Raw genomic sequence first — 22,845 nt, 5'->3', positions numbered from 1 at the left:
CCAGCTGAGCTTCCCCTCCCTGCCTGCCAGAGCCCAGGGAGCCGGGCACGCGAACGAGCCAGGGACACCCCAACACACACACACACACACAAAGTGAGGGTGTACACACACACATCCAGACTGAGAAGTGAGGCTCCCCTAGAGCCGTGGATCAATCCTCCTCCCGCCTTTTTTATTATTAGCCTCCGATTGATTATGATCTGGGACTGGAGGGCGCGCTCTCCCACCCTGCTCGGCGCCCGGGGACGGCGTTGACAGCCCGACCCCAACGACAGCTGCTTCGGCTGCGCCAACGCCGTCCCTTTGGCACGAGGCAGCGCTCCTTCGGACGACAGCCTCGATGACCTCTTTGGCACCTTCGGCCCGGAGCACGTGGAGCCGGGAGGCTGCGGGAGGGGGGCGAGGGCGGCACTCCCGCGGAGGAGGCGCGCGTCCGCCTCCCCAATGACAGCAGGTGAGCGAGCGGCGAAGGTGGGTCGGGCGGGCTCCTGCCTCTTACTCCCCCCCCCCGCCGCCCACCTCCCGGTCGGCGGGGCCCTGGCAGCGGCAGAAAGGTTCCGCGAGGAGGAGGAGGAGGAGGAGGAAAGGGAGGGAGAGAGGGCCGGCCACGGGCTGGGTGCGGTCCTGGCGGTCCCCGATCCGGATTTCTTCAATTTCCCCTCTCCGTCGCTCACTCGCCCCTCCGAGCTGAGGCGCAGTCAGAAAGAGCAGCAGCTCCGGCGGCAGCGCTGACCGCTAGAGCGCGGCGGCGGCGGCGGCGACGCTTTAACCGCGGCAGCCAAAACAAACGGAGCCCTCGCTATTTATTGGCGGCGGCCGGAGCGGGCCGGCTCAGAGCGGCCGACCAGCTCACCTGCCCCCGCCTCCCCCCCCCTCGCCGCATGGCCGCGGCCGCTGCTCCCCTCCCGGGGCAGCCCGGCCGTCGCCGCCGCCGCCGTCGCCGCCGCTGCTGCTGCTCCTCTTGCAGCGAGTCCCGCTGAGCTCCTGCGGGTCGTCAGAGCCATGAAGGCGGCGCGGCTGCTGCTCCTCCTCAGCGGCTGCGCGCTGCTCCTCTTGGCGCCGGAGGTGCGCGGCTGCGGGCCGGGCCGTGTAGTGGGCAGCCGCCGCCGCCAGCCCAGGAAGCTCATCCCTCTCGCCTACAAGCAGTTCAGCCCCAACGTCCCCGAGAAGACCCTGGGCGCAAGCGGCAGGTACGAGGGCAAGATCGCCCGCAACTCGGAGCGCTTCAAGGAGCTGACGCCCAACTACAACCCGGACATCATCTTCAAAGACGAGGAGAACACCGGCGCCGACCGCCTCATGACCCAGGTAGGCGCCGTCCCCTTTTGCACGCCTGTCCGCCTCTTTCTTAAGCCGGGCTCTTTGCCCGGGAATTAGCGGGATCCCCGGGGCTGGGTGCGGATCCCGCGCAGGTGTCTTGCGCGCTCTTCTCAACGCCGGCCGAGCGCACCGCGCGGGAACACCTGTTTGTCCCATCCCGGCTCCGGACACCTGTCCGTCCGGCGCCCCAACCCTGGTCGGTTCCGTCGATTCTTGGGTCGCAAAGAAAGCCAAGGGCGGTTATGGAAGCACGTGAGACGGGAGCCCTGGACAGCCTTAGGGAGAATCCTCGGGATCCTTCCCAGGGAGAAGAGTTTGCCTTTTCGGTTGTGCTCGTTTTCAGCCCGAGATTCAGGATCTCCTTGTTGGGGGCGGGGGGGGGGAAGTTTTTTTTAAAAAGGACGGCCGCCTCATGATAACTAACCTCCCTGTTCCCGGTTTAAACCAAATAGCAGTTAGATCGTCCGTTTTACGCGCCAAGACAATGGATGGCTAGGCACGAGTTCCGCCTGCGCGGAGACACGATCCTGCTGATGGACTCCGGACTGTTATGTCAGATATATGAAGGAATTAGTAGGATGGGAAGAATCGAAAATATTTGGATACCGTCTTCCTGTTCCTAGGGGTGGGGGTGGGGTGGGCATGTTATTTTTTGCCCGTTCCAAAGAGTAGAGGCACAATTTCTGCAGACGAAAGAAATAACTGCCATGATACCAGTCCACATTCAAAAGCTAGAGAATTCTTTGCTCTTTGAACTGAATAGTAGTAGACCCACCTGCCTGGAATAAATTCTATGGAACTGAGTAAGATTGGCTTCAGAGAAGGCATAGCTATGATCACTCAGCCAGCAGAGTGACTCTTGATTGTTTAGACAGAAAGGATAAGTAACCAATTTGTTCTTTTAAATCTTATTTCCCCTTGCCGCCTTCCAAACTGAGGGGAAAAATCCAGTATGATGTGCGCTGAGTCCTTTTTTTGGTTTTAGCTCCTCTCCACCAACTGTAAAATAGAATAAATGAAACCAAGCTATTCAGCGAAAGGGCTTGGATGAGGATCCTTCCTTCAGACCAGGTTTCCAAGTTCAGCAATTTTTTTCAGACCCGTGCTTGTCTTGGACTACAACTCCCATAATCTGCTAGGGGGTTAATGGAAGTTTTAAAGAAATACATGAGCAGGGAAGGCTGCTTATAGTGAAGGCTAATGCAGTTCCCCAGCCTCCAGCTGTCTTTATGGATACTCAGTGGAAAACTGGTGAAGCATCACTCTCTCTTATCTTGAGTAAGCAGTGCTTTTTTTTGGGGGGGGGGGTAATGCTTTTTATGCTTCTTTGTACGATTTGCACATACGGTATATGGCTTCCCAGGGGAGCAGGAATAACCACCAGCTTTTTGCCCTCCCCAGTTTTGCAAAGACTTTTTCCCTAGCACTTAACTCAGGGTCAACAATGGCAACACCAGAAGACCTGAGAATTCAGGAAATTCTCAGCTGAATTGCACCATTTGAAGACAGTTCATCTATATCGTTTAAAGCTTCTATCTTCAGAATCTGGATGTACTGTAAAGTAACTGCTCCTAGTACTCAGACTAATACCCAACATTGAATCTGAAGGTGTGATGGATACAAAGTGGTACAGTCACTTGAAACTAGATTTAAAAGTAGGAAACTCTGTAAGTGGAAGTATCATTTGGGAAGGCGATATTAACTTACAAGGATAAATGACTTTTTTATTTTTAAAAAATGGAAATCTCTTAAAGCAAATTGGTCTAGAAATCCTACTTAAATCTTACAAACCAAATAATTGGAAATTTATTTACTTTCCCAATCTTGAAGAAGGTAGCACGAACTTAGGCCTGAAAGGTAAGATGCAAACAATTAGACAAATATAAGCAAAACCTGATTGCATCAGACCAAAGTCCTTATAGTCTGGCAATCTTCACAAGAAACTGTACAACCAAATGATAGATAGATGGGCGTCAGAATGTAGCCACTATTGGATTATGAGGTCCACTAGTAGCTGCTGGCCAGGAGAGCAAAAACTCTAATAATCTTCATTGCTGAGGTTGTTTGTAGTGCAACTATCAAATGCTGGGGATTAATATTTCAGCAGGAGATAGAGGCTGGGCTATGGAGACTACTGGTTTAACGCATTGTAGTATTTTCCAAGTGCTTCTAAGCTTACTACTATCCCTGTAACTTGTGATAAACCAATCATGCAACTTCATGTCAGAGGATGTAGCAAGCAGCAGAACCAAAGAGCAGCAGTGGTCCAGGTAGTTTGGGCCAAGAATGCCTGGAGACATGAACATGGTGCTCTAAAACATGTTTAGGAGACTCAGGAGAACTAAATGGAAACACTATATAAGCGCAAATTAATGCCCTGTTGTAATAGGCCCCTGGCTACGGTTAGCAAAAATAATGTTTGAGGCCAAAGAGGGAAATTTGTCTGAACTCTGGTAGTCTAGTCCAAATACGTGTCTATAAGAAGCAGAGATTTTGCAAGGCACAGATCAATGAGAACTTTCCCCTGAATCAATTTTCCTTATATTTTCATTGATAGCAATAGATTTTTCCCCATAAGCGTAATGCTAGATGTGGGGAGGGCTTGCATCAGAAGCAGCAAAGGTTAATCATCCTCGCCATCATGTGCTGCAAACTGCAGAAATTCTGGTCTCCCAAACTGCCAATTTAAGATATAGACAGAGAGAGTTGAGGAAGAAACTTTCTGTTAGTGCCCATAGGGACATTAGTGAAACGACTGGGTGGGTGGATATGCATAGATGGGGAGGGAGGAGTTAACCCCCCTCTTTCCTGTGCCCCATGGATATCGGCCTTCTCCCACATAAAAATTAAATTTATGGAGAAAGCTTCAGCTGTAATCAGTTCTTCTCTCCAAAATAGTAAGTATCAAGAAGGTAGCTGAGTTCTATTGATTAAAAGTGTTTCTAAATGGGATGTTTGGACAATCTTGGTTGATGGGGGGTGTGGGGGAGGGAGACATAAAAGATTTCTAGGAGTAAGTAGTTCTTGAGGGCAGGGTCTCGGCTGAAATCTCATTCGACTGTCCTATCAGGTTAAACAGGAAGGTAGATCTAAAGCTACTCACAACCTTTCTAATAAAAGTGGTGTCCTAGATAGATAAACTCCAGCACTTCTAACTGGGTTCAACAAGCTGCTTTGTTAGAGCTTTTTACCTGCACAAAACAGTAGCTGTGGCACATCTGGTTCTGGAAAATAGTGTGAAAGCCAATAGACACTGGTTTTTCCTGGTCCAGGAACTTCTTAGCCACAGAATTGGAAAAGAGGGAGAACGCCAACCTCACATGAAAATGTGTCACCAGCACTGGAATCCTGCTTTTGTGATTATTAAACTACTTTCTCTGCAGCCCAAACAAAATGTTTTTACATCTGATGCCCCAAAATAGATAAAGAGAAATGTGCCATTTCTGTGAATGAAGACTATTAATGTGTTTTAAAGTGGCTTATTCCTGTTTAAACTAAGGATGCATATCCTAGTCCAGCCCACCCCAACTTGGAATTCTTCTGGGAGCCTGGCACACTTGTAATTCCCCGGGGCCAGCATGGCTAGTGGAGAAATTTTAAATTTACATTCTAGATACGGCAAATGAAAAAAAAACAAATTGATGAAAGCCTCACCTTTGAAAATGTCCCAAAACAAACATTGCCTACTGAAAGAGACAGAGAAACGGAGGGAGGGCGGAAGGGAGGCTGGAGTGAACAAGCCTGGTTAGATGAGTTGGTTTCAGTTATTAAGAGCCAGCATTCTAGTGTTTTGTTTTGTTTTAAAAAAAACTTTTCTAGAAATGCGCTTCTTTTTATTTTATTTATGTATGCATGAGTTATATATATATATATATATATTCATTTATATATATATATATATATATATATATATATATATATATATATATATATATATATATATATATATATATATATATATATATATATATATATATATATATATATATATATATGAGACGTGGTGGCTCAGTGGGTTAAGACGCTGAGCTTGTCGATCAGGTCAGCAGTTTGGCGGGTCGAATCCCGAGTGTGCCGCGTAGCAGAATGAGCGCCTGTTACTCGTCCCAGCTTCTGCCAACCTAGCAATTTGAAAGCACATAAAAATGCAAGTAGAAAAATAGGGACCACTACGGTGGGAAGGTAACAGCGTTCCGTGCGCCTTTGGCGTCTAGTCTTGCCGGCCCCATGACCACGGAGACATCCTCGGACAAGCGCTGGCTCTTCGGCTTTGAAACGGAGATGAGCACCGCCCCCTAGAGTCGGAAACGACTAGCACGCATGTGCGGGGGAACCTTTACCTTATATATATATATATATATATATATATATATATATATATATATATATATTCATTCATTCATTCATTCATTCATTCATATATATATATTCATATACATATATATATGAAGAACAGCTTTTATCCGTGGGCTGTTAGGCTTTTGAATGAGAAATAACTTTTGTGAATTTTATGCAGAATTGACTTGGGAGGCCGGTGTGTGGTATAGTTGGTTCACATGGTGTAGTAAGATGGAGGGTTTGTTGTCACTGTGTGTTGGGGGGTGAGAGCACGGGGGGGGGAGGCTCAGCTAATCTCAATGTACACATAGTTGTACTTTGACAATAAAGGTTCATTTCATTTCATTTCATATCTCAAAAGGAAGGTAGGGGGAGAGAAGAAAAAGAAACAAAAGTATAAAGTTACCTAACTTTGCAGGATCCCATCTGGGACAGTCACCGGGACCAGACATCTTGATTTCCGAGCTTTCAGATTCGTGCTGAAAGATTCATCTATAAAGAATTTCTCTCTGCTAAAGGATGAGCTCCCAGTACGAGAGTCCGAAAGCTGGGAAGACAGAAACTTCTGGTCCCGGTGACCGACCCAGATTGGATCCTGCAACATTATCTTGGGACACGTATGTTGCCTTATGTATTCGTCACCTAACTGTACCACTGAGTGCGAGCCATGATTCATAGCTGAGTATATTTCTGTGTGGGTTTATATGTGTGTGCGTGAGAGAGAGAGAGAGAGATTGAGAAGTAGATAGGTTTAAGATTAAACTGGAAAAAAGCTATTTTTAACAGCGTGTGTAATAGTTCTCTAGATCAACTCAAAAGTAAGGCCTGCGGATTTCAGATTGACTACTTTCATACTAGCTAGGAAGTATGCCTACGACTGCAGCCTTAATTAATCATTTATCAAGATTTTCACCCTGTCCTTCAGTTAAATTCCTAGGGCAGTTTGCAGAGGAATAGTAAAACATTAAAAACATACTAAAAGCAGCAAAAGCCAGTGAGATTTATTTAAGGACCTTGCTATACCCTTATCACGGGGCTAGGAAGAACCTAGAAGGAAGATAGGGATGACCTGGGTTCACTGAATGGGTGTACAGAACAAGCAAAATAGGATCTTTTCTGTAGTTTGAAACCCAGAGCCACTGCTCCCCCTCCTAAATGCAGGATTGATTTTGAAGGAACAAGCTTGAGTTTTTCTCCTTTGCCCCCCCCCTCCCCCATGCCTCAGTTTCCCCCTTCTCCCTGCGGGCCAGGGTTGCTGGGAGTGTGTTTGAGCAAGGTGAGTGCTGAGCAGCAGCGAGGCTGTGAAGATGTTGACATAAGCATGACTGAGATGCTTACACAGGGGACGATTCCCTCTTGTAAATTCCACAAGTCTTGCCCCATTGGAGCAGGAAATCAGGGTGGCGACAGCAGGGGGGATGGGTGGTGTGGGGCCGAAAGTTATGTAGGGCTCTCTGGTATAACCTGGGGAAAGGCCTGTGGGATCCAGGAATGCAGATAAGACGCTTTGCACCCTTGGGCGGGGTGGTGGTGGTGGGGCTTTCCTCTCTGCTTGCCAGCCAGGATGATGGTCCAGGGCTGCCCCTCTGATGGATGGAACTGGAGGCCTGCAGTCTCATCTGCCTTTGGGGGACATCAGGGTGGCTAATCAGCTGAAGTGGGAAGGGCGGGATCCAGTGAGTGAAATCAAGGCCAGGCTACTACGCTCTGAGCACAATAGGCGAAGCTGCTTGTTTATTTCAGAATATGAGATGTAAGCAGGATGGAGAGACGTCTACCTTGCCCACCCCTGTGCCTATGGAATTATGTGATGTACTCTGGGAACTGGGATTTCTCTAGCTCCCCATTCCAGTGGTAAACTTCCAGTAAGGAGGAATGAAAACCATCGCTCAGCAAATCTCATTCTTGTCCCCTTTCACAACTGGAATCCTAAAGTGGGAAGTGATGCTGGGAGCAGCGGCCCACACCCATTCCTCCCCACTGACGCAGTACCTGATGATCCTGGATAGGACAGAGTCTTTTTTCAGTCTGCAAATTGGAAGTCCTCCGATGGATCTATTATCCCCTCTGAATTATTTTCCATGCTTGGGTTGTGTAATTTATTTATTTATTTAGCGTATGGCTGGTCACACACAGAATTAAAAGCACTTCATATTTACAAGTTAGAACAGTTAAAACAATTTTTTTTAAAAAAAGAAGCAATTATAAAACCTAAGAGGAAAACAGAAATAACACTTGAAATGCTACGCACACATGGGTGCTAATGGGATTGTCTTTTTATACCAAACCACAAACACATTAAAGCTGCATATCAAGACAGCGCCCTGGCTGCCTTAGCTCTCTCCTCTGCTTCCTTAACATTCCAGGGAGAGGGACAATTCAGCCTGCCTGCCGGATGGATTGATTCTGGGCTGGACTGAGATGGGGGTTCAAAGGGACAGCTCCTGAGTAGTCAGGTTGGGGATCCAGCTCCTGTTGAGCTGCTCCTTGGCTTTCCCCTGCAGATGGAGCTTCGTCAAGTCCAAGGGTCTACGTATCCCTGGGCAACGGGTCCCACCCACCTGCTCTTATCACTCCCATCTTTTTCAAGAATTTCTGTCTCTGTTTGCTCCTGGTGCCTGAGCTCAGATAAGGCCTAGGCACGGTTGCCTCACCTCTTCCCCACCCTGCCTGGCTTCCTTTGCTTATTGGCTCTCCAAGCCAAACCCCAGCATCCCTCTGTGTGGCCTGCAAGCACTAAAGCCAGGCCAGGCGCTGCCAGTCTGTGGTGAGCTGCTGTTCGGGTCTTTGCTTCCTCTCCTCCAGATTGGCAGGGGAAAGAAATTGAGTCTGAGCAGCCAGAACCCAAGCTGGTTCAGCGCAAGGCAAAGCTTTCCTGCTTGAATGAAGCAGCGGTTCTTCCAGATGGTCCACCTTGGTCTGCTCCCTAGAACCCTCTTGTATCCATCAATGCTCCTACAAGGATGCATTTGTTTGCTTTCTGAACCCAAGAGAATGCAGATTTCAGCTGGGGCTAGGAGGACTGGTAGAGAGCTAATTTGGTACTGAGGTTAAGGGACCAGTTTAAAGACTTGAAGACTGTGAGCTCTAGCCCCACCGTAGCCACAAAGCTAACTGAGTGACCTTGGGCCTGTCATTCTGTCTCAGCCCTAAGAAGGAGGCAATGCCAAACTTCTTCAGAATTCTTGATAAGAAAACTGCAGAGTCTTACCCAGTCACAAGGCATCAGCGCTGACCTGAAGGTAACACACACACGAGGGTTGGTATTTTCTTTGTACTAATATATATTTTTTTCTGGTGATGTTCAGGATGGACGATGTCTGCCTGTCCATCTCAGCCTACTTGGAAAATCCCTACTATATATCTGAACAGCCGGAATTGGCAGCGCTTATTGTTCCAGATTATGCTTCCCATTTACTGTATTTAGCATAGGCAATATGTACATTGCTACATAGAACAAGGCCATCCTTAGTTTTATCTGCTGTCTGGCTTTTTCTTGCTTTGTTCTTAAGTATCATTCTGATTTCTCTACAAGGAGCAAAACAGTGCCATGCATTATTCTCCCAGCTTGCGTTGCCAACATTGCCCAACCTGCGTCTCCAATGAACTTTAGGTGAAAAATGCATTTGGTGAGAACGTACACGCTGAAGACAGTTGATTGACAGAATTTTACATTTTGCCTGAAGTATATTGCAGACTCCAGAAGATGGTAGAGGACAGGAAGGCCTGGAGGAACATTGTCCATAGGGTCGCGATGGGCCGGACACGACTTCGCAGCTAACAACAACAATATTGCAGACATAGATTGGGCAACCCATGGGCCATATTTGGTCCAGAGCCTTTTATTTAGCCCTCGTCTAGAGCAGCTTTTAACACTGGGCAACAAACTAATGAACTTTGGAGGTGGGATTTCCTGCTGTTATTTGGTGGGGAAACTAATGAAATAAGGGTCTATTCCCTTATAAATTGGGTTAATTGATTTAATTATTTAAGACATTATATTGCTGGCAGAAGATTTGCCACAGTAAAAGAAGTAAGGAATAAAGACACTCCCACCCCATCCCTCTCTCTACATAGGGCTCCCACTGTCTCCTCCTCTGGCGTCCACTGCTTGAAGCAGCTGCCTCCTCCCACCCAACATCAGGATTCCCCTGTGCCCAAGGCAAATACTGTGCAAGGAATGGGAGCTGTGGTAACTATGGCTATTTGTTGAGCTGTGAGGAAGGGGGAAAACGTTTTGCATTCTTTCAAGCACTTGGCATCCTACAATAGGAAAATCCCACTTGTCCCATAGAGGCAAGACACTTCTAGGCTGCGGCAGAATGATAAGAGTTGTGGCAATGTAGAGCAATTTAGTTAACTTGGCCTGAACTGAAATGGGTGTGGTTCACCAATCCCAGCAAATCTGGTGTGAGGGCTTTCTTCTTCTGTCCCTCCAACATGCCAGGGGTTAAGACTCTCCGGGATCAGAAGTTAAAGAGACCCTGCAGGAGGTCCATTGGCTTTTCCTTTGCAGCTCTCCATTGACCCCTGCTGGCTGCAGTAGGAATTAACCAAGGTACAAATTACAGTAGTTTTGAGCTGAACATGTGATTTTTTTAGGCAGTACACTTTTTCTCTGAAATCCATATGGGTAACTCTCCAATGTAGCCCTGGTCTGGAATAATAGCACAAACAAGAGGGTTTATATGTGATGGTGTTGAAAGCAAACAGCTGTGAGTAGTGCATGTTATAGGTGCCCATCACATGTTGTCTGTGGTGTTGACTGCATGGCATGCTGGCTTCTGTTAAAGGAATCAGTAGAAAGACTTTCAAGGGATTATGCAGTGAGTTACGTTGGTGGGTCTGGATTCACATATTGCATTTAATACACCACATAGGTTGGCTGCATAATAGTATTCTAAGCCAAACCAAACATTATGACTTAACACCCTGTATGAATCTGGGCACATCTCAAGAAGATGTGCTTTTTTTTAGTATCTGTATTGTTAAGAAGCACCATCTCCACTTTTGCTCTGCAGGAAATTCATAAAGCGCAGTACAGAACATTTCCCCTGTGACCTCTTTGTTTCTATAGTGGGCTGAATTAAGGCAGTAATTTTGTTACCTGTTATCTCAGGAGGATTTATGAGCCAGAAAGTAGTTTAGGAACCTAACTTGGAAGCTTCCAATTCACCTGCCCTCCTGTTAGGCACTTAATAAGGATAAACATTTCTCTTTTGCATGAGTTTTTGTATCCTTCTATCTCACCTTATCACTTGAGGCCCAGAATAAACAACAGAGTATGGTTGTAGAAACCGGAACAGCCCTTTGTGCCTCTCCTGCCCTGCTCTCCCGGGGACAAAGGCCAGCCCTGACAATATAACCTTTCCTCTGAACGTGGGGAAAATTCAGCTGTGGTAGCTTCCCCCTTTTCTCAAGGCTGATGCAGAAGTGACCTCAGGAGTGGGAGGCCCAAGTCTTTTGCCCTTGCAGACAGTTTGGCCACATTCCAAGGTCAGAGATGGCGCCCTGCTGTCTTACTGTCCTTTGTGATCAGTTGGGAATCTTCTTTCCACATAGTTCTACCTCAGAACTTGGGGAAATGCAGCAACATTTGATTATCTGATGGTTTACTGGAATGTCCTAGTGGGAGCTGAATGAGAGCCTGAAGTAATCTGTATAAGGAATCCCAATTTTAAGACATGTTGTTGCTCCATTCACAAGAAACATATTTCCACAATCCTTCACTTGTTTCTAGTAAGTTTCAGGAAATAGGATAAAACAGAGATTCTTTACTGCAGTGCTTCTCAATTTGTGGTGCGCGGACCCCTGGGGGGCCGTGATGTGGAAATATTATGATTTAAATCTTGAGTTAAGTCTTGGTGGTCCGTGGCCATGGTCTGTGGCCACAAAAGGTATTTAAAAGGGGCTTGTGGTGAAGAAAAGCCTGACTACCACTGCTTTACTGTATTTTGTTACCCACTTAGAGTGTGTGTGGGGGGGTGTCACAAGACAATTTGAGGACCATCACAAATATCCGGAGGGCTTGTACACAGAGATTTCTGGGTATGTGGCTGAGCAGATACAATGTTCTCGACATGACAATATGATTGATGCAAGTGCTGACTCTTTATGTGAATTATGGCATCACACATACCTGTAAAAGGGGAAGAGCTTACATCACAATGGCACAATGCTCCTTTTGATTAAAGTAGTTGATATTGTTAATGCCTCTGCATTTGTAGGTAGGAAGCAGTATTGCTGCCAGAATCACTCCCATCTGCCTGGACAAGCCAGTCTTTAATTGATATATGCAAAGCACAGGGGAAAGCTTGATGGCTTGCATATCCAAAGTTTGATCACTATCAGAACTCATTCTGCTTAGTCAGGCAAGCCAACAGCCAAGTCGGAATTTTCTACAGTTGCTGGGCTGAAGTTATTTGGTTTTATCATCATTGTATTGAGATATAGATTGAAAGGATGGCATAATGTATTATTATTATTATTTCTTGCCAATTCTAATCCTAATGAGATTATAAATTCATTAGTTTCCATTCATTTGTTATTTTGGAGTTATGTTGTGTTTGAAAGAGAGGCAGTGTGGTTTAGTGATTAAGGCATCAAGCTAGAAACAGGGAGACTGTGAGTTCTAGTTCTGCCTAGGGCACAAAGGCAGCTGGGTGACCTTAGACTTTCTCGCAGTTCTAGGAAGCAGGCAATGGCAAACTCTCTTGCAGGAAAACTAGAGATTTGTCCAGGTGGTCTCTGACACGATTGAATGGAAGGGAAAAAATGTTTGAAAATCCTTGAGATAATGCAAAGAAGTGTGACAGTACACAAGCAAGGCTGGATTTGCGGTCTGGTAGAAATAAAAAAGCATGTTATATAACATTTCTTATACACATTATATGATACTTCTTGATATCAGAATAGGATTCCTGAGATTCTGAAGAAATGATGCGGCTGGAATGCAAAGTATACTCAACTTTGCAAAACAAAACAAAATGAGGAGGGACAGTGCCTTTAACAAACAAATTGCCTGTATAACTGTGCATTGCATTTTCAAACCTGAACAGTGAACCAGTTTTATTTGTACAGGACACTGGTCTACATCCAGACTTCGTGGCACCCAAGGAAAAAATCTGACAGCCACAACAACCTGGCAAAGAAAAAAAAAACCAATAAATACAGTGCTGCCCTTTAAGAGAGCTTCAAATCTGCCAGACAACTGTTTTGCGAAAAAGATCAAACTCTTAAAGAATAATCCCCCCCAACCCCACTGTAACTCTGAAAGCATATAAAAAGCCATTAAAACATATACAAAAGTTGAGGTGAGTTGTGATGATGGGTCCTCCTGAAATCTGGTGGCCCCAGAATTTTGCTGAAGCAAGAGCTATACATTTTCAGAATTCTTTCAGTCTAGAGCAGAGTTGTGTAGAAATGATCTAGTGAAAGATCACTCAGTGATTTGCAATAGATCAGGAAGCAATTTTGACTCCCAGTGATTTTTTTTTAGCAATGACACCAAGTGCATTTTAATGAAACAACGACAACAAATCCTTTGCCATAACTTGCCTTGCAATCACTTATCTTTTTCCTCAGGTGTCAGTCACCAATGAAATAGAAATATCAAGTGCCTTTGCCCAAGTTATTATGTAACTCAGGAACTCTCAGACTGTGAATTTTGTGTACAGGTATAGATTTGTACAGTAGTCCCTTTGGTGAGTATTTCAGTTCACTTCTCCAGTGTGTGACTCATGAAGTGCAAAGAATAACTGACCACTTAGCATCCTGCTATTTTTCAAGTAGCTACGACGAGTGAGCAGCACAATGGCTTAGCGGTTAAGATGCTGAGCTTGTTGGTTGGAAAGCCAACAGCTGAGTTTGAGACCTAAACACCATGTGACAGGGTAAGCTCCTGTCCTTGCCCCAGCTCCTGCCAACTCAGCAGTTCAAAACATGTAAATGCAAGTAGGTAAATAGGTACCACTTTGGTGGGAAGGTAACAGTACTCCGTGACATCATGCTGGTCACATGACTGCAGAAATAGCTTCAGACAGCGCTGGTTCAATGGCCTTGAAACAGAGATGAGCGTTGCCTCTATAGTCAGCAAACCTTTACTTTATGATGAGTGGGCTTCCAGATTCTAATAAAAAACAGACCCCCACAGGCATGAATTTGTAAAGTCTTGGTCTAAAAGAGCCTGTAAACAGTTAGGGAAACTATGGTCCTCTTGGGGTAGTTAAATTGCAACTTTGATTATCCCTTATCACTAGCTAGCCTGATTAGGGCCATGGTGATTGTATTGTAGCAGCACTTGATGGGTTATTAGGTCCCCACCAATAATGTCTGATAAGAGATAAGACCAAAGGGGAGGGGAAAGGAGCTGTGTTTTATGTCCTCTCCTTCATGTCCCCTATGCTCTTTGGTTGATTTTTCACCATTCCAATTTCCAACAAGGAAGGAAATGCAATCTGGGTTTGCTAACGCCATTAGCTAAGAAGCGTATCCAACTTGAAGCTGACAGTGGTTTTGCATTTTGCTCAGAAGACACCCCACAAAAGTTTGCAGTTGCTTTTTAAAATGAGAATTAATCCAGTCAGCATCTCTTCTGTTGTCCCTTAGCAGTGGCCAGTAGGAAAGATTCTCTGAACAGTACCTGCACCCATTTGTTGTCTCGCTTCTCATGTTTTCTTTTCCTTTTGCTATAGTTTTCCTAATATTGGTTTTAGAATGGAACTGGAAACAATCTTAGCCTATGATTGGTCAGAGGCTTGTGTGATCAGATTTGCTTAAACCGAAGCAACATCTACAATCCCTTAGTTGTTGATATGTGTACTGAAGTAACTTTAGCTTTCTCCTTCCACTCAGTCTTGGCTGAGAACACTATTGGAACCAGTCCCTGACACTTACTGGCTATGCTGGCAAAAAGGAGGAGGGGGGGGAGGAGGAGAATTTACACCAAACCTATCATAGAACCTGAGACTCTTGGAACAAACAAAACAATCTTAGAACAAAACCAAGTTGTTTTTTTTCTGAGATTAAGACAAACTTTTAGAACATGGCTGCAGTTTCAGGACAAGTTTTTGACATTGAAATGTTTTAAAGTCAACCTTTTACACAACCCTGTGAGAGGAAAGTATTAGAGATGCTGGAGGAATCTTTGTGAATGGGACAAATACTGTAGGAACTTGGTTTCTAATCATTTTTGCACCTCCCAAATATATTAATTCTTAGCTCACTTACCTGAGCCCCCTGGCCCCTCCGCAAATATAGTTATATGTCTTGAAAATTATATGGGAATAGTATAAAATATATTCAGAAATAAGACATAAGTAATTTGGAAGTGGAAATATGACATAAGAAATTTGGATTCTTATGGCCAGCATTGTTTGGAAGGAAGATTCCCTCATGCAGAAAATAAGCAGACATTAATCAGAAAATTCAGTTCTATCCTCTGTGGCTTGAACTGGAATTACACATTTTTAACAACACATAAATTAATTAGTGTTTTGTTGGAACCAATACTGATTTGTTCCTAGGCACAGTAATTATGTTGCAAGTGTAATCATCACTGTCACATTTTTTCTTTCTTTCTGGCTTTGTTCCTCTGCTATTCACTCCCATCAACAAAGCTTGTGTGCTCGGTGTCCACTAATTTAGGATTACATATTAAGCATCTGATGAATGCAATTCCAGAATGTAATTCCAATCATAAATACGCCAGTCTTCCAGGTGCAAGAGACCTCTTTGCTGCAACAAATTCTGTCATTCTGTTCATTTGGAAATTTACCTTTTGATAGAAATTGGTATTGGTAAAATGTTTATTTAATGGTGAATTTTTAAATAGGTTAAAAGGGGTGAAAATGACTAGTAATGACTGTACACATGCGGATAGATGAGATACGGATAGTAGACTAGACCAGTGTTTTTCAACCACTGTTCCGCGGCACACTAGTGTGCCGCGAGATGTTGCCTGGTGTGCCGTGGGAAAAATTGAAAAGTAATTATAAAATACTTTCTTTGTGTTTATTTGATTCCTATTCAAGAGAATTACTTTATATATAGTCAATATAGGCACAGAGTTAAATTTTTTAACATTTTCTAATGGTGGAGTGCCTCGTGATTTTTTTCATGAAACAAGTGTGCCTTTGCCCAAAAAAGGTTGAAAAACACTGGACTAGACTAAGAAGCCAAAGCCATATGAGATCTAAAACTACTTTTATTGGAACAGCCATAAAAACAGAACCTTGCAGATTTGAGTGTGCTTCTCCACTCCTTCTCTTTATCTTTGTATCAACCATTTACTCACTTGTATCTTCTTGACTTGGGCGCAGGGCCCTTTAATCTGACCGTTGTCTTGGTAGCAGCTCTTTCTCTTGTCCGTCAAGGCCATTCCCTCTTCCCTCCACAAATGGATAATTACCCCATAGCAAGTCGCTGCACTTAACTGACCTTGGCTGAATTGGAAAAAAAAATCAGTGGGGTGAGTGTTGGACTAATTAATACTTGGATACAGCAAAATCCCAAGGCTATGAGCTACATCAGGAAGGTAAAAGCAAAGCAACATCAAGGCAATGGCACATGTTGAATTGCTCTCAAAAAACCTATATGGACTTACGTAGGAGTTGACTCAAAAGGCTTTGTATCAGGTTTTACCTTGTTTTAAGCTGGATCAGTCACTCTAAGCTGTATATGGTTCTAGAAATGAATCTGTAGGACTCCAAATAGCCTTCTCTATTCTGCTGTCTTGAAATGTTACATAGCATAAGACAGGTTGTGATTTGGTGTTCTGCAATGTAGCTTTCTCAAGTTACTCCCATTCAGAAATGGTAATTCTTTCACTGCTAATAGAAAGCAGTCATGATTTCTGTTTGGGGAAGAAGGCAAGTGGCAAAATGTTTGTCACAGTATCAGGCAGAAGATGAATTACATACGCACATCAGACATCAAGTTGCAACTACACAGAGTGGACTTTGTGACATAACCTCATCTTGTGTACGTCGGTCATTCTGATGGGGTCCTGGGCTGTTGCCAAACTCTGTGAAGGGAGGGCTCCATTTTGCCAGTAAGACAGTTGGATTTGTGGTAAATATCTACAGCTGGAACACTGAACACAGTTTTCATCTGAGCAAAATGAAGATGTCAGCATTTTAAGTTATATTAACTTATTTCTGAATAAAAACTAATTTAATGTGAGTAAGGGCCTAGATTAAATAGGAATTAGAATGAGATGGAAACACTGCAGGCTGATAGAAGAGACTATACTGTTTTCAGTTGTGAATAAGAATGTCATATTCTGATTACTATATTCCTTTAGATCAGAGTTTCCCAACCTTGGCAACTTTAAGATACATGGACTTCAACTCCCAGAATTCCTCAGCCAGTTGGCATGGAATTATATTTTTTTCTTATTTTTCCATTATGGATTGTTTTAAGTACAGAAGTAAAAATTGAAAAAGATGGATTGCACCATTCCTCACCTGCCCCCCCCCCGCCCCCATATTCGAGGAGTGTGGATTTTGAAAACAAGCTTTTGTGATTGGCAGTGGCGGAATCCATTTTGCTTCATTAGGGTTTTGCACATGCACTGACAGGCTGTGACCCTGGCTTAGATGGAGGCAGAGGGCTTTAAATGGTGTGCTGTAGAATAATGCTTCCTCCGGACTGCGAGATCTGCGCTGCTGATCTCTTCCTCTTCCTTTTCTTCTCCCACAGCGCTGTAAAGACCGCCTAAACTCCCTAGCCATTTCAGTGATGAACCAGTGGCCAGGGGTGAAGCTCCGGGTGACAGAAGGTTGGGATGAAGATGGACACCACTCAGAGGAGTCCCTGCACTATGAAGGCCGTGCTGTTGACATCACCACCTCTGACCGGGACCGCAACAAGTATGGGATGCTCGCACGCCTGGCTGTGGAGGCTGGTTTTGACTGGGTTTACTATGAATCCAAGGCTCACATTCACTGTTCTGTTAAATCAGGTGAGGCACTGTTTGACAACAGGATAAAAGACAACAATGGAGATAATGGGGACTCTGAGGAAGCGGGAGACACAAAGATAAGAAAGGTAGAAGAATCTGATAGGTGTGTAGAATTTCAGGCTGAAGGAATGGATGGTGCCTTACCACGTTTTCCCCCTCCCCCCCCCTTTGTTGCTGCATCAGCAGCACCAGTGTCATCCCACACATCATCTGTGTAGTTTCCAAGGACTCTGTCCTCATAGCTGAAGGCATTGAGGCTGTCGATGGGATGGATGGGAAGAAATTCCTTGATTCTGGACCAAGGACTTTTTCTTTCCCAGAGCAATATGTAATTAACAAGAAATGCCATCCCATTACTGTTTATGGAAAGGCAATGTTGGATGTAAGCCATAGTTACGTATGAGGATTTAGACAACCTTCATTTGGCATGGCTCCTCCTCAGGGTATTCTCCACTGGACCAGAGTAAGAATCCCCACCTATATTCAGGTGCTAATGCTGCAGGGAAAAGGTTGTTTTACAGAAGGTACATCTTTTATCTCACCTTCTCTTTACTGAGCATGGTGGAGAGTAGTTGAGATAAGAGAAGCATCTTCTGTAAAACAACCTTTCCCTGCAGCATTAGCATGAGCACCTGAACATAGGTGGAAGTTCTTATTCTGGCCCAGTGGAGAACACTAGCTAGTATTTTGTGTGTATGTGTGTGTGTGATGTAAGCCCAGAAGTATAGATTCTGTCCAGCAGAAGGCATCCCTGAACCATGGCCCAGTCCTAAGGCCTATGCTGTCTGTTGGGATTATATGCTGTGGGGTTCCCCCTGGTGGTCAGAGTACCACGCTTTGACTGTGGCCTCTTGTTCCTGTCCTTTGACCATTAGCATGACCTGCGGGTGTCCCAGCCCTTTCCAGACCCACAGGCTCTGTCGCTGATGGGAACGAAGTGCCTTTGCCCAGGCTTGATCTTACAGTGCTTGGCCCAGCAGCCAAATCTCCATCAGTTGACTGCGGCATATCCGGAGTGAACGGCGCTGGAGAAAGAGACTGGTCCAGGCAGAGTGGAGCACAGCCTCTCCCTTCTGATGTTAGGATGGACAATGCTGCCTTATAGACCAAAGCTGGATGGAGTTTTGCTAGCCAAGTGTCAAGAAACTTTGTCCAACTTCTCCCCCTTGGATTTTGGGTATCCAAAGCCTTGATATCAGCAGAACTGCTGTGGATATATTCATAACTGTGTTGTTGCAAAGGGTACCGTGGCCTGTCTGTTGCCAAGCTGGGATCCTGGACTGCTGATAGATCACTGCCAGGTGATTTCCCCAGATCATATATTTAAGACACTTTCTCTAAGCTCTGCAGGCAAAAATAGCAAAGCAGTTTTGCTTTATCTTATTAATGCTGTGCACACTGTTGGGATACTCTGTCTGCTTCTGGATGCTCACATTTCTAAATGGATGTTCCACATTATTCAAAGACAGAAAAATTGTCCTGATAGTGGACAAATGGAGGAGAAGAATTTTGCAGGGATAAAGCACTGGTCACTGAAGAGAGAGAATCCAGTTCCTGCTGGTCATGAGAACTGGCACTTGGGGAACAGACAGTCTTAAAAGAGGTCTTTATTCAGGATTTCAGGCAGATGGAGGTTAGAAAACCTAGTGGGCAATGCAGATAGGATACCTTAGCCCTGAGCTGTTTGAAAGGGTTGTGTAGAAACTAACGATAATGAATTAATTGATTGAATGGCAATTGGATTTTTGTGTTTAATCAGATAATTTTTATGTGACTGGTAATGCTGTGTACCCCAGATATCTGGCCTGATAACAGCTACTAAACATCTGTATCAATTCTGTAATCTGGCCTATCTGTCTCTCTCTTTTCTTGTTTGGTCTCTGTAAATATCTATGCAATATTGAAAAACAAAACTGAACAATTTAACTGTGTAATATTCTTTGTAGCACATGTGCTTGGTTCTGGTAATGAAACATATTTTCCCAGTATAATGAACTTCTAGAACAAACTTGGAAAATGTTCATGTAGAAGAGTTATTGCCAATTTAAGCTTGAATCAATCTACTTTCAAATGAATGTCAATTTATTACAGGCAAATATATATACTTGATTTCTCATTCTTGGTTACTTATGAATAGCATTCATCAGCTGCTAGTGTGTGCCACTCTCTGTAATGTCCCACCTGGAGACCATTGGGATCCCTGAATTACACATCTATATATCCTTCTCTGTTCCATCTAAGGTCAAATAAGATTACATAATTGCAGATTAGCCTTATTCCTGTAGCATCTATGTGCAGAATCCCAGTGAGATATACCAAGACTTGAGGTCTAAAGAAGGCAGATTGGTCTTGGCACGCAGGAAATACAATCATGTTTAAGTTTGAACAACAAAGTTATGCAGAAAAATTACGACTGAATTATACCTGCCATGTGCTGTTCTTTTGGGGATCCTTTGCTTTTCCTCTTATTCTCCCTCCTACAGCAATACAGACCTTTAAGAGACAAAGGCAAGTAATGATGTGTTTCCGTTGTCCAAGTATTTGGAGAACAATAAGTCTGTCGACCTTTTGAGTAAAGGATGGATTGCCTTATCTTGTCGTTGGTGTTACATGGGCCAGAGAAGTGGTTCTTCACTCTTCTTTACACAACGATCAGTTTGGAGAAGTGATGCAGGGTGCTTGCCAAAGAGATTTGGACTCAAAATATCAGTGATGTGCCCTGTCATGCAAGTTGTACTTGCTGAAGTTCTCTCTTCCTCAAAGCTGTTAAGAGAGAAGAGTCTTGTTCCGTTTTGAACCTTCTCCTGCCTGCCGTAAGAACTTTCCCCCCAGAAAACTAATTGGGAGGAGTAGGAATAAAAGTTGCTTTCAAGCACTATGATCAAAGAACATGTTCTACAATTCTTTGGGGAGTTTGGGAGCAATTTATTTTGTTTTCTTTAAAAACAATAAATACAGATTAATACTATACTCATTAGCAGCATAAAAGTTAGAATGGCTGAAGTGGATTGCACCCCTGTCTCTTAAATTGTGTAAAAGAAGGACCTTCCCTCTTTTTCATAACTATTAACTGATTCTCCTTCATACATCCAGGTGGAACTTTGGATGTGTTAGTCATTCCATATTGAGACAGAAAGCCAACCTTCATTTGCTGCTTCAAAACTGGTTTTTATAATAGAAAATTTTAGTTTATTCAAAAAGGTTTAAAATACAAAATACCAAAATATTTTTAAACAAACAACAAAAGAAAAAGATACAACAAAAAAGACATTAACAAAAAAAGAGTCTTAAGGATACTAGCACATATACACCTAACATCCTCCCTAGTTGAATGCTGATTAGTATAATACAGCAATGTTGGTTTCCCACCCCTTGCATAACAGGCCAACAAAATTTCAAACTGTTAAAACTACTCAATCTACTTAAAATTGTTAGCCTATCATTTATGAACTACATTAATAACAAAATGGTTAGCAGTAAAACCAATAATAGTAAACATATTATTTAATAGTATAAGAATAATAGAAATTGTAAGCAGTAATAAAAAACAAAGCTGAAATACTAAAACACTCTGTTAACAAGCTGTTATTTTGATCGATTTGTAGAAAATTTACCATGGCTTTAGTCCCCAGTCATCCCAAATATTAATCCTAATCGATCCTAGATCAAATACCTACATTTGCTTCTTTATACTATCCCTTCTCAATTGCTGATTGATTAAATAAATCAAGTCTCCAAAGCCAATCTATCTTATCCCCCCAAAACATAAAATTGTTCCTCAATTAGATGTATAAAATCTATTTCCCACTCTCCATCAAACCCTTTAAAAAAACATTTGCCACTCATGCACCCAGAGAATTGTCTGCTATTATATGGAAGCAGTGTTAAGCTTCCAGAAGGTATATTGAGTTGGCTCTATAATTTCATAATCTATTATTTCTTCCTGGCCAGATTACAGCTGGAAAAACGCATTTCTTCTCGATGTTCTCCACCATCTGTGTTATTTTTGAGTCTGTATTTCTTCCTGATGATTATGCAGTGGATTGCTTCAAAACTGTCCCCCTTCACCACAGCAGCAATACATTTATTTATACAGTATATTGATCCTATTTATCCAATCTATCGGGAGTCTGGAGACCCTGAGACCTTCTCACCTCACTCCATCTCCCATTAATTTTTATGCCTGCCGTTGAGTTCCCCTCTTTCTAATAACCAGACTGCACTCTTTCTCTCTTTTTGTTCAGAGCATTCAGCAGCAGCAAAGACGGGAGGCTGTTTTCCAGCCCGAGCCCTGGCAACTCTAGAGAGTGGGACCAAGATTCCGTTGTGGGCACTGAAGCCCGGGCAGCGGGTCCAAGCCATGGATGCGCAAGGCCACCTCGTGTACAGTGAGTTCCTGGCATTTCTGGATAAGGCACTCTCATCAAGGACCGCTTTCCACGTCATTGAGACGCAGGACCCACCCCGCCGCTTGGCTCTCACAGCAGCACATCTCCTTTTTGTGGGGGAGAACGCAACTGCGCCCATGAAGACAATTTTTGCCAGCCTGGTCCAGCCAGGTCAATATGTGCTGGTAACTGAGGGGGGAGAGCTGCAGCCGGCCAGGGTAGCAGCTGTCTCTTTGCAGGTGGATGTTGGTGCCTATGCTCCCCTCACCATTCATGGGACTCTAGTGGTGGATGAAGTGGTAGCCTCTTGTTTTGCTCTGGTGCGGGACCATCATTTGGCTCAGTGGGCTTTCTGGCCCTTGCGACTGTATCTCCACTGGGCAGGGCGTGACTGGACCCAGCCAGAAGGTGTGCACTGGTACTCTCTCCTGCTTTACCGTCTGGGCCAAATGTTCCTAGCTTCGGATAGCTTCCACCAGTTGGCCACAGTGCAGTTGGAGAGCTGAGTGAATGTTTTCCATTGCCTCTGAGACAGGGAGAAACCCAGTGGCCTCCACTGGTTCTTGGGTGGGACTGCTTGGCGGCCAAACCCCAATGGTGGGGGAAAGGAGGTGGGACCTCTGACTTCCCCTCACCTATAAGCAAGCACAAGAGTGGAAGGAAGGTTTCAAGTTTTGTTTCCGCCTTCTTTGTGCTGTTGGCTAAGAAGGGAGTGCCCAGTAATGGGGCCATATGCTGCTATTTTGGTTGAAGAGCCTCTGATGCAAAAAGGAGGGTGAGCCAGATGGAGATCCTCAAACCCAGGATGAATGAAAAAAGGTGGCTGGGAAATTCTGC

General features: G+C 44.3%; 1 protein-coding gene across 1 annotated transcript; it reads left to right on the top strand.

Moving 5' to 3' along the window:
* Positions 1-1,002: 1,002 nt before the first annotated feature.
* On the top strand, positions 1,003-22,514 carry IHH (Indian hedgehog signaling molecule; the record flags this gene model as incomplete). The annotated part of the gene is made up of 3 exons (XM_081320373.1): positions 1,003-1,308; positions 17,359-17,620; positions 21,865-22,514. The coding sequence occupies 3 exons, from the start codon at positions 1,003-1,005 to the stop codon at positions 22,512-22,514; spliced, it is 1,218 nt and encodes a 405-aa protein (XP_081176499.1).
* Positions 22,515-22,845: the final 331 nt, after the last annotated feature.

The sequence above is a fragment of the Vipera berus genome (genome assembly GCF_964194415.1).
Source record: "Vipera berus genome assembly, chromosome: 1".
NCBI lineage: Eukaryota > Metazoa > Chordata > Lepidosauria > Squamata > Viperidae > Vipera > Vipera berus.
Note: the sequence above shows the minus strand (reverse complement) of the source record. Positions and strands in the feature narration are given on the sequence as shown.